This window comes from Esox lucius, chromosome 6, assembly GCF_011004845.1.
Source record: "Esox lucius isolate fEsoLuc1 chromosome 6, fEsoLuc1.pri, whole genome shotgun sequence".
Lineage (NCBI taxonomy): Eukaryota > Metazoa > Chordata > Actinopteri > Esociformes > Esocidae > Esox > Esox lucius.
The window spans coordinates 2,066,631-2,078,704 of NC_047574.1; the positions used below are offsets into that span (position 1 = coordinate 2,066,631).

General features: G+C 44.1%; 2 protein-coding genes across 2 annotated transcripts; one reads left to right on the forward strand and one right to left on the reverse strand.

Annotated features, from left to right (window-relative positions):
- Window positions 1–2,588: 2,588 nt before the first annotated feature.
- On the forward strand, window positions 2,589–4,171 carry LOC105027421 (galanin receptor type 2). The gene is made up of 2 exons (XM_020047141.2): window positions 2,589–3,009; window positions 3,445–4,171. The coding sequence occupies exons 1-2, from the start codon at window positions 2,663–2,665 to the stop codon at window positions 4,169–4,171; spliced, it is 1,074 nt and encodes a 357-aa protein (XP_019902700.1). The 5' UTR covers window positions 2,589–2,662.
- A 114-nt stretch (window positions 4,172–4,285) lies between these two features.
- On the reverse strand, window positions 4,286–11,670 carry LOC105027420 (C-reactive protein-like). The gene is made up of 6 exons (XM_034292816.1): window positions 11,613–11,670; window positions 11,437–11,539; window positions 11,016–11,297; window positions 10,491–10,634; window positions 7,416–7,598; window positions 4,286–4,518 (listed from the first exon to the last, which is right to left on the reverse strand). Exons 1-4 carry the CDS (start codon window positions 11,668–11,670, stop codon window positions 10,493–10,495), a joined length of 585 nt encoding a protein of 194 aa, XP_034148707.1. The 3' UTR covers window positions 4,286–4,518; window positions 7,416–7,598; window positions 10,491–10,492.
- Between the last annotated feature and the right edge of the window lie 404 nt (window positions 11,671–12,074).

Here is a 12,074-nt window from a genome sequence, read left to right on the forward strand (position 1 = left end):
ATCCAGCACTTATGCTAGTATATTCCTTCCAAAGCTGGACATGAAAACCTCACTGCATCATGTCTCTACGGTTGTCTATAGCTTTCAATTTGCTATCTACCTGGCCAAACAAGGCTTAATTAGCATTATTTCAGTAGCATGATATTATGCTGGCAGCACTCAGATTTTCTTTATCACAATCAAAGCCATCATTGAAATGAATAAGGCCATATAGTTAACTAGTCTGTAAAAAAGAACAGACAAGAACAAGATTGGAACGGACATTAAATATATAATGACAGACTAGATTGTTAACTACACTCACCTAAAGAATTATTAGGAACACCATACTAATACTGTGTTTGACCCCCTTTCGCCTTCAGAACTGCCTTAATTCAATGTGGCATTGATTCAACAAGGTGCTGAAAGCATTCTTTAGAAATGTTGGCCCATATTGATAGGATAGCATCTTGCAGTTGATGGAGATTTGTGGGATGCACATCCAGGGCATGAAACTCCCGTTCCACCACATCCCAAAGATGCTCTATTGGGTTGAGATCTGGTGACTGTGGGGGCCATTTCAGTACAGTGAACTCATTGTCATGTTCAAGAAACCAATTTGAAATGATTCGAGCTTTGTGACATCGTGCATTATCCTGCTGGAAGTAGCCATCAGAGGATGGGTACATGGTGGTCATAAAGGGATGGACATGGTCAGAAACAATGCTCAAATTGTAGCCTCTTTTTCCTATTTGTAGTGGGGTCTTCTGCGGTTGTAGCCCATCCGCCTCAAGGTTGTGCGTGTTGTGGCTTCACAAATGCTTTGCTGCATACCTCGGTTGTAACGAGTGGTTATTTCAGTCAAAGTTGCTCTTCTATCAGCTTGAATCAGTCGGCCCATTCTCCTCTGACCTCTAGCATCAACAAGGCATTTTTGCCCACAGGACTGCCAAATACTGGATATTTTTCCCTTTTCACACCGTTCTTTGTAAACCCTAGAAATGGTTGCACGTGAAAATCCCAGTAACTGAGCAGATTGTGAAATACTCAGACCGGCCCGTCTGGCACCAACAACCATGCCACGCTCAAAATTGCTTAAATCACCTTTCTTTCCCATTCTGACATTCAGTTTGGAGTTCAGGAGATTGTCTTGACCAGGACCACACCCCTAAATGCATTGAAGCAAGTGCCTTGTGATTGGTTGATTAGATAATTGCATTAATGAAAAATTGAACTGGTGTTCCTAATAATCCTTTAGGTGAGTGTATATTGCCTTATATATTTCAATGGCTTTTATTTTGAAAAAGTAAATCTGAGTTAGCGCTGCTAGCATAATATCCTGCTGCTAGAAGAACGGTAATGAAAACTTGGCCATCACTTGTCCATACCAAGTGACTACGATCAAAGAACCCTGTGCACAGTATGACAGGGACAACAATGCTAGCTGCCACAGAGTCACAGCCCCTTTATGGCATCAGAGCGCAAGCAGAGAATGGCTTCCAAAAACAAGATTATACTCTGCCGATTTGAGCAGAGAACTTGATTCGTGTGCAGACAGCTCAACCTTGTCGACAGAGACCTTTTCAGCCCTGCACAGAATGACTGATGTGATTATAAATCAAAAGAGCGGTTTTCTGCAGATTTTTTCAAATAAGCATAATAAAATGTACATGTTATGGGTACATTTTCTTAAATATTCTAAACAAATGTATGTTCATTATTTTGATTTGCCAAATACCTCAGTATCTTTAAAGACAGGAAATACAGTTTTGTGTAATTTGGCAATGCATTTCAATATTTTCTACATGACTCCAGCTTACCCCGACAGTGTTTTCCACTATGCGCCAATCATGAAGCGAAATGCCAAACTGACATACAGCCCACTTGAATACACACCTACACACATACATACACGCACACACACACATACACACACACACACACATACACACATACACATACACACACACATAATTTTTCTGATTCAAGTTGGATCACTCAGGTCTACTTATCGAACCCAGCCCACGGAGGGGAAAATGAGAAACACCAGAGAACTGTCAAATCATACAAAGAGCGGGATGAACACAGGAAAGATAATGAAAAGCAAATGACTGGTAAAAAATTGTTAAGTATTGTATGTAATTATACAGTGGCCCTTATCAAGTAATGTGAGATTAAGACCCATTCAGATCAAGAGAAATCTACATCCTGTTGACAGAGTCTGCATCATGTCCTTCACATCTTCTGCATCATGTCCTTCACATCTTCTGCATCATGTCCTTCACGTGGAAGCTCTTTCAACTGAATTACATGGATAGGAGGAGGGAGTGTTGCAAGCAGTAGAGGGTTGTCAGAGGGAGCTGTGTGATAAAGAGTTTGAGAGAGAGAGAGGACACCCCTCCTGTCCTGAGCCCAGCCAGAGAGAGAGAGGACACCCCTCCTGTCCTGAGCCCAGCCAGAGAGAGAGAGGGAGACAGAAACCCCACCTCTCCTTTTGCCAGAGATACTGTAGGACGACTTGATCGAAAGGCGATGCTCACAGGTTTCATCAGTTTGAATGCGGACCCAGTTTGTCTTGATGCTTGGACCTGTGAGTGATAATATGCGGAACATAGAAAACTTTTTGGGGAACAGCTGTGGTCCATTACATTTCCTGATAGAGGAAGTTTACGATAAAGCAACTATGAATGACTCCCTTTTGAACAAATCTGGTGAGAACTGGAGAGCGGAATCGGTTATAATATCTCTGGTCTTCTCGCTCATATTCTTGGTCGGCACAGTCGGAAACTGCTTGGTCCTCACCGTCCTTCTCCGAAATGGACAGATGAACACAAAAACAACGAACCTTTTTATTCTGAACCTTGGAGTGGCAGATCTATGCTTCATAGTGTTCTGTGTGCCTTTTCAGGCCACTATCTATACAATGGATGAGTGGATATTTGGACCGTTCCTGTGCAAAGTGGTACATTTTATAATCTATCTCACCATGTATGCCAGCATCTACACACTGGCGGCCGTGTCATTGGACAGGTGTGTTTCAATTACGGTTAATCATCTTTTTTTATAAAATGTTTTATTGTGTGCGATGAAAGGTAACTATTGTTTTTTATAAAAAACTTTTTTTATTTATTCATTATGTTTCTTGTCAACATACATATTTGATGATGAAAAAACATTTGGATTGTGAAAAATCAGTGTGAAGAAACACTTTTGGTCATTTTGTATTCATTTTACCTCACATTCAGTGTTTATGATGTCATTTATTATAATATATTATTATGTTTTACTGTGTTAATAAAGCAACAACCTTTTAAAAAGACTTCAATACGTCAGTGAGTCCATCGTCTCTTTAGAGTCTCTTTCAGGACACAATAGATATGTGTCTACACTGTAAAATGTGTAAACCTACAGCCCATCTGTCCAATCATCTGAGCCCACATTGTCGTCTTCTCGTTGACTGTTAAGGTATCTGGCCATCCGCTACCCCCTCCGTTCCCGGAAGACGAGGACCCCTCGAAACGCCCTGTTGTCCATCTGCATGGTGTGGGCTTTGTCCCTGGTCTTCTCCAGCCCGTATCTCAGCTACTACCGACTGATGGACCTGGATGGCACGGCGGTCTGCATCCCCGCCTGGCACTTCCGCGACAGGCGACTCATGGACGTTTGCACCTTCGTGTTCGGGTACCTCGTCCCTGTGCTCATTCTCAGCCTGACGTACGCCCGAACCGTCCGCCACCTCTGGACCACGGTGAACCCCGTGGAGGACGTGGCCGAGTGCCAGAGAGCCAAGAGGAAGGTCACAAAGATGATCATCGTCGTGGCGATGCTCTTCTGCCTCTGCTGGCTTCCGCATCACCTGGTCATATTGTGGATGTGGTTCGGCCACTTCCCCCTGAACCACACCACCTACGTCCTCCGCGTCCTCTCCCACCTGGTGGCCTACGCCAACTCCTGCCTAAACCCCATAGTCTACGCCCTGGCCTCCAAACACTTCCGGAAGGGCTTCCGCGCGGTGTTCGACTGCGCGTTCACTAAGAGGGTGGGGAACCGGGTGCATGCGTTCCAGATGCTCCAGACGTTCCAGGCTGTGCAGGCAGTCAGCACGGTGGAGGCGGGGTCCAGCGAGATGTCCGACCTGTGCCACAGGTCACCGCCCGGAGGCTGGACCAGGAAAACCACACCTGGGAAATAAATGCTTTTAAATGGAACCTTATGTATTGGATATAACTGTCAATAAACTACAGTTTAGACAAATAGAAGAAAGAAATATCGGTTTCCCAGTTGTCCTATGCCATACATGCCTGGTCAGTTATCTTGCCATGTGGAGGGTCAGTTGTCCTATTCCATACATGCCTGGTCAGTTATCTTGCCATGTGGAGGGTCAGTTGTCCTATTCCATACATGCCGGGGCAGTTATCCTGCCATGTGTGGAGGGTCAGTTGTCCTATTCCAAACATGCCTGGTCCGTTATCCTGCCATGTGGATGGTCAGTTGTCCTCTGTCATACAGTTGTCTTCTGACGAACAAGGCTGTAGTGAACTATAATGTGACAACGAGGGTGTTGAACATACTATCGGAGGGTGAACGTTTGTTAAACTCTGTCCCTAAAGATGAAAATGTATTGTGATATAAACAACTTAACCAATACCAATTATTGGCCCTTATTTTAATTCCTTAAACCATTGCTTTGTTATTAAGTGTGACCTTCTTTCCCATCCTGGACAGAGAAACAGAGAAATCCTGGAAACCTCATGTAAGGTACTGAGTTTTCTGCTTTCAAAGTTATATCAGCATACGTTCATTTAAGGTTCTGAGTTCCTGAAAGATGGAATCTGCATTAAGGAAAACAGTGACTGTCTGCCCTGAGTACATACTACATACCTACCCCACAAACTAACCTTCAGACCTCCATACCAGTCCATTCCTGTTTTTTCATTGCAATGTTTGTCTAAGCGTAATTAATGGGAAGGTATAACAGAAAACCATCAGGCTCTGGATCTTGTAGGGTAACATTTCAACACCCCTGCTATATTTTACATTGCTATGTGCTACACTATTGCTACACAAACATATTTGCTGCTACCACAGACATAATTGCTAAATGCAGCACCATTTAATGCCTCCACACCTTGTGTAGATATGTCCTGAATGTAAATATTTACTTAGTTTGTACACTTATTAGGATTGATTTTATTTATTTCTGTTTTCCATTTCTCTGTTGTGTAGCATTGTTTGGAAGGAATCAGCAAATGATCTATTTCTGGCAAGGTATCCAAACATGGTATCATGCTATTGTTCTGTGCATACCATGAATAACATAAACTTGCCATGACAGTTGGAAGACTAGCGCCTGGTCAGATATTAAACTGATTCTAAAATAATAGAAAACATTATAAGCTATAAGTACCCCATTTTCTTCCCGGTGGGATGGGACCGGAACACCTTCCCACGAAGGCGTTCCGGAGGCATCCAAAACAGATGCCCAAGCCACCTCAGCTGACCCCTCTCGATGTGGAGGAGCAGCGGCTCTACTCTGAGCTCCTCCCGGGTGACCGAGCTTCTCACCCTATCTCTAAGGGATCGCCCAGCCACTCTGCGGAGAAAGCTCATTTCGTCCGCCTGACCCAAAGCTCATGACCATAGGTGAGAGTAGGAACGTAGATTGACCAGTAAATCGAGAGCTTCACCTTGCGGCTCAGCTCTTTCTTCACCACGACAGACCGATACATCAACTGCATTACTGCAGAAGCTGCACCGATCCGTCTGTCAATCTCCCGTTACATCCTTCCCTCACTCGTGAACAAGACCCCTAGATACTTAAACTCCTCCACTTGAGGCAGTCACTCTTCACCAACCTGAAGTGGGCAAGCCACCCTTTTCCGACTGAGGACCATGGCCTCGGATTTGGAGGTACTGATTCTCATCCCCACCGCTTCACACTCGGCTGCAAACCGTCCCAGTGCATGCTGAAGGTCCTGGTTTGAAGGGGCCAACACGACAACATCATCCGCAAAGAGCAGAGACGAAATTGTGTGGTCCCCAAACCTGACACCCTTCGGCCCCTGGCTGCGCCTAGAAATTCTGTCCATAAAAATTACGAACAGAACCAAAAGGACAAGATCCCGGATACAGGCGGCCGAAATTAGCCTTCTCCGCAGGGTGGCTGGGCGATCCCTTAGAGATAGGGTGAGAAGCTCGGTCACCCGGGAGGAGCTCAGAGTAGAGCCGCTGCTCCTCCACATCGAGAGGGGTCAGCTAAGGTGGCTTGGGCATCTGTTTCGGATGCCTCCGGAACGCCTTCCTGGGAAGGTGTTCTGGTCCCGTCCCACCGGGAGGAGACCCCGGGGAAGACCTAGGACACGCTGGAGGGACTATGTCTCCCGGCTGGCCTGGGAACGCCTCGGTGTCCCCCCAGAAGAGCTGGAGGAAGTGTCTGGGGAGAAGGAAGTCTGGGCATCTCTGCTTAGACTGCTGCCCCCGCGACCCGGCCCCGGATAAGCGGAAGATGATGATGATGATACCCCATTTTCTGCCTAAGAGAATGTCTGTCTTTCAGACATCCATATTGCTAAGCTGTTGCATCCATATTGCTTAGTACCGGTTCGGGACTTGGAAAATGATGATGTTTCCCAGGCTCATTAAGAGTGTCATGAGGCCTGTGGAGGTTCAGCGTTGTGTAGGAGTGTGTGACAGTGAGAGAGCTGTGTAGGAGTGAGAGAGCTGTGTAGGAGTGTGCGACAGTGAGAGAGCTGTATAGGAGTGTGCGACAGTGAGAGAGCTTCAGGGTTTTTACCCTTGCCAGAGAGTGAAAGCAATGTCATCATTTATTAACATCTTCACTGTGCAGTACGAGAAAGCTATTATTTTGAGTCATGTCAATAACGCCACATCAACTCTTCTAAAAACAAATTCATATAGGTGTTTAATACCCTGGTTGTGAATCAGTTTAACACAGTGTTTCCCAATCTGATTCAAATCAAAGACTTCATGATAGGTGTAGGTGGTAGGGCAACATTCGAATCAGGTGTGTGAGTGGTAGGGAAACATTCGAATCAGGTGTGTGAGTCGTAGGGAAACATTCGAATCAGGTGTGTGAGTGGTAGGGAAACATTCGAATCAGGTGTGTGAGTGGTAGAGAAACATTCGAATCAGGTGTGTGAGTGGTAGGGAAACATTCGAATCAGGTGTGTGAGTGGTAGGGAAACATTCGAATCAGGTGTGTGAGTGGTAGGGCAACATTCGAATCAGGTGTGTGAGTGCGAGGGCAAAAATAAAAAAGAATTGCACCCCCTGGGGTCCCCAGGACCAGGATTGGGAAACACTGATTTAGCAGCTCCAAAGCACAAAGGACTAGATATAATTGACAGGTTATTATGCATATCTAGCAGACAAATTAACCTTCACCAAACTGTATCACAGATAAAAATTTAAATTACCTTGAGGTAAATGACTGTTAAGGAAGCTTGACAGATGTGTCACTTAACTAATTAATGTCTCTTCAGGACATCTGATTGGTTAATTGTTGCCTTGACCACCCAATCCCTGTTCCTGTTGTGTCATGCTGACAGCAGAGTCGGGACATCGGAGTTAGCATCTCAGCTTCAGGTGTGACAAATAGCCTGATTAAGAACAAGAAACTTGATTGGATGCTTGATGATTGATTTGTCAACCTGTGGCTAACTCAAGTGCATGTTCTAGGCAGCCACCCACTGGAGGGGAATATAGTCAAGTCCAGGGCTGACTGACCAAAACTTTAGTATGCTGATGTTAACCTGATGTCTGCCTGTTTAGGCTGTGCTACCTTCTGCCTTTCTGATTGTGTGGATCTTGAGTTGGATCTTTTGTATTTGTAATAATCCTTGATGTTTCTGCCGGTTTTATGATGCCTGAACTAATGTCATCTGAAGCCTTAAAATAAAGAATATAAGCGTTTTCTTCATTTTAACTTGTTCGGCGTCCGCTTCATTCTGCCTGCTCAAGCCGCACATCTTTTGACATCAGCAGCATTAGGCTAACAACCAATCAGGACATTGTTGCCCTTCCCGGTTACAATTGTCATGTGGATATGTCTTAGATTAAACACCATGTCAGGAAGCTCTCAGAACAGTTCCAGGAACATGATACTAAGTTCAGTTTACCTGAGTTTCCTCAGCGGGCTACTGAACTAGACACAGCCTCTCTGAGGTGTGATGGAACAGGCTGCTTACAACATAAACATAGCATAAACATAGTGTAATTTACAAAGAATGAATCTCCACTCAGGATGTACAGTATCTCACAAAAGTGAGTACACCCCTCACATTTTGCAAATATTTGATTATATCTGTTCATGTGACAACACTGTGGAAATGACACTTTGCTAGAATGTAAAGTAGTAAGTGTACAGCTTGTATAACAGTGTACATTTGCGGTCCCATCAAAATAACTCAACACACAGCCATTAATATCTAAACCGATGGCAACAAAATGTATTACACCCCTAAGTGAAAATGTCCAAATCGGCACCATTAGCCATCCCCAGTGTCATGTGACTCGTTAGTGTTACAAGGTCCCAGGTGTGAATGGTGAGCAGGTGTGTTAAATTTGAAGAATTGTTGCTCTACATAAAGATGGCCTAGGCTATAAAAAGATTGCCACGACCCTGAAACTGAGCTGTAGCACGGTGGCCAAGACCATACAGTGGTGTAACAGGACAGGTTCCACTCAGAACAGGCCTTGCCATGGTCGACCAAAGAAGTTGAGTGCACGTGCTCTGCGTCATATCCAGAGGTTGTCTTTGGGAAATTGACATATGAGTGCTGCCAGCATTGTTGCAGAGGTTGAAGGGGTGTGGGGTCAAACTGTCAGTGCTCAGACCATGCGCCGCACACTGCATCAAATTGGTCTGCATGGCTGTCGTCCCAGAAGGAAGCCTCTTCTAAAGATGATGCACAAGAAAGTCCACAAACAGTTTGCTGAAGACAAGCAGACTAAGGACATGGATTACTGGAACCATGTCCTGTGGTCTGATGAGACCAAGATAAATTTATTTGGTTCAGATGGTGTCAAGCGTGTGTGGTGGCAACCAGGTGAGGAGTACAAAGACAAGTGTGTCTTGCCTACAGTCAAGCATGATGGTGGGAGTGTCATGGTCTGGGGCTGCATGAGTGCTGCTGGTAGTGGGGTGCTACAGTTCATTGAGGGAACCATGAATGCCAACATGTACTGTGACATACTGATGCAGAGCATGATCCCCTCCCTTCGGAGACTGGGCCGCAGGGCAGTATTCCAACATGATAACGACCCCAAACACACCTCCAAGATGACCACTGCCTTGCTAAAGAACCTGAGGATAAAGGTGATGGACTGGCCAAACATGTCTCCAGACCTAACCCCTATTGAGCATCTGTGGGGCATCCTCACCAGCTCCTTGATGTTATGAGTGGAAGAGGACTCCAGTGGCAACCTGTGATGCTCTGGTGAACTCCCTGCCCAAGAGGGTTAAGGCAGTGCTGGAAAATGATGGTGACCACACAAAATATTGACAATTTAGGCTCAATTTGGACATTTTCACTTGGGGGTGTACTCACTTTTGTTGCCAGCGGTTTAGACATTAATGGCTGTGTTGTGTTATTTTAAGGGGACAGCAATGTACACTGTTATACAAGCTGTAAACTCACTACATTATAGAAAAGTGTATTTCTTCAGTGTATTTCTTCAGTGTCTTCAGTGTCACATGAAAAGATAATCAAATATTTACAAAAATGTGAGGGGTGTACTCACTTTTGTGATATACTGTACATTCCTCTGGCACACCTTGTATAATCCATGGACAATGAATTCATGCACTGCTGAAGAGAATGTGGGATTCAAAAGAATACTAGACAGGCGTAATAACCTAAGTGTGATTTGTCATCATACTGTGAAAACTAAGGATGTTGTTAGGGAAATTATGAACTACAGATTACATGGTCCTGTTCATGTCAGAGCATAATGCTAGAGTACTTGAGTTGCCTTAGACACGTAAAGCCTTCTATCAGTAATCTAGTCGAAGGAGGGTTTTTCAATAATGGAGATCAACACCAAACTTCAAGCCACCCCAACACAGACACAGCCCCCTATATTTGAGTTTCTACCAACAGATCAGTGAAATGTTTCCTGCATGACAGGAAGATCAGGTAAACAACCTCATTAAACACAATTAGACTCCTTGGATCTGTCCATTACAAAAGCCTCTCACACAAAGACTTCATACAACTGATGTTGAGTTAGAGAGGACCAGAATAGAGAAATAATTCCAGAATAATTGCCAATTACTGTATCAGGCAAAAAAAATAAACTACAAACTGTCCCCTGATCTGTGGGTAGGTTATCTACACCAACCCAAATCAGCTTCAAAAGGTTCAGTTTCAAACGGTTCAGTACAGATTCAATCTGCAATATTTCAGTCAACTTTACAGCAAACATGATGCACTACGATTCTAGCCAAGCCTTAACTGACTTCTGTAACATCAGCCATTAAAGAAACTTACATTTATATTTTCACTAATTTCATGTTACAGACCAACATGTACTCCAGCACTACTGGTCCTGTGATCTGGAAGTGTAGGGCCCTCCAGGGGAGAACATTTCCCGGGGTGTTGTTGGTCTGCTTCTTCATCAAACACATCCTGCTCCTGAGACAGAAAGCAACAGGTGGAGTTCAAAGTAATCCTTAGACAGGATGAGGGAGGGAACTTGTCTTAAAGTGCAAGTGATAAACACCCCTGCCCCGCTTAGGAGGAACGTGGACATGAACTTGCAGAAATCATGGACAAAGGCACATATACAGGCATTTATATTAACCACATTGTTGCATTATGACATGCATGTCTGATTAATATTTGGCACACATGTTCAGGGACACAATCAAACCCACATGGATGTTGAGTCTAGTTAGAGTCTCTGAACAACCCAGGAGGGTCATGAGATGGACTAATTTAATGTTGATGTTAATTTCTCAGAAAACCTACATACCCAGCAGTTATATAAACAGTTTAAGTTGTACTCTCACCGGCCCAAGAATGATCCGCTGGGCTCTGACGGCTCCAGAGTGAAGGAGCTTCCTGGCACTGGGTTGACCATCCAGCCACAGTTGCCCAAGGCCAGTCTCAGAGTCCCAGATGGAAAAGAGGGAGTGCCAGGTGTTTTGGGCGAACGCTAGGCCATCGAAGACTGCCGTGCTGTTCTTGGACACCTGTTGAATCTCACTTGTGCCGGTCATCTTGATGACAAAAGCAGCATTTCCGTTAGTGGCAGAGGAGAACAGGACATGGTTCCTTGTGAGATCAGTGAAGAACCTGGAGAACAAGGGCAAGAGGGAGGAACAGTGAGAGGAGGAGTGTTAAGTAAAATCATATACTCAAAACTGCTTCACAAATCATCTAATCTGGTAGGGATTAATTTAACTGAGCAACTTGGTTTGTACATTTAATCTACCTGAAACAGATTGTCACAGCATTGAACTTCTCTCTAGTAGTATTCAATCTCACATTAGCCATTTTCATCTCTTGTGGAAAGGTCAACATTTTACCTGACAGGTCTACAGAGAAAAGCAATTAAGTCAAACATTTTTAGGTTCCTTTTATATTGAAAAAATGATTTCAGAAACTTACCTTGAGTTAAGACACAGCATGTTTTAACCAACACAAGCGCTAGCAGGAAATTCTCCATCTGGTAACACTATCAAATATATCTCTAACAACACCTTCACTTTCACAATGTCAGTACAGAACTGAGAGAGACGTGTGGTGTGTTAACTTAGTCAGGTATAAGTAGTGTGTGCAGTGATCATTAACATCCTTAACGAGAGTGAGAACAAGTGAGAACAACAATGGAGCTAAATTCAAATCTGATGAGTCCTCAGGCTCACCACTGTCTCATTCTAAATTGGGTTAACTGGTTAAATAAAGGTGAAATACAAACATTTAAGAAATAATAAAAGCAATAGACACAATGTATTGCCATGTGTTGATGCTACAAATCAAGATCAGATAGTGATTGGATCATTTTACTCAGGTGATTATGACAACCGCATCTTGAAACATTACCAAGCCCTGTTTGTACTTTGTTCTGGA

Excerpts from the sequence above, each read along its gene's own strand:
- LOC105027420 (XM_034292816.1), bottom strand. The coding sequence starts at position 11,670 with ATGGAGAATTTCCTGCTAGCGCTTGTGTTGGTTAAAACATGCTGTGTC. Across the intron at positions 11,540-11,612 it reads ATGCTGTGTCTTAACTCAAG|ACCTGTCAGGTAAAATGTTG; the intron begins GTAAGTTTCTGA and ends TTTTCTCTGTAG. Across the intron at positions 11,298-11,436 it reads GCTGTGACAATCTGTTTCAG|GTTCTTCACTGATCTCACAA; the intron begins GTAGATTAAATG and ends CTTGTTCTCCAG.
- LOC105027421 (XM_020047141.2), top strand. The coding sequence starts at position 2,663 with ATGAATGACTCCCTTTTGAACAAATCTGGTGAGAACTGGAGAGCGGAA. Across the intron at positions 3,010-3,444 it reads GCGGCCGTGTCATTGGACAG|GTATCTGGCCATCCGCTACC; the intron begins GTGTGTTTCAAT and ends TTGACTGTTAAG.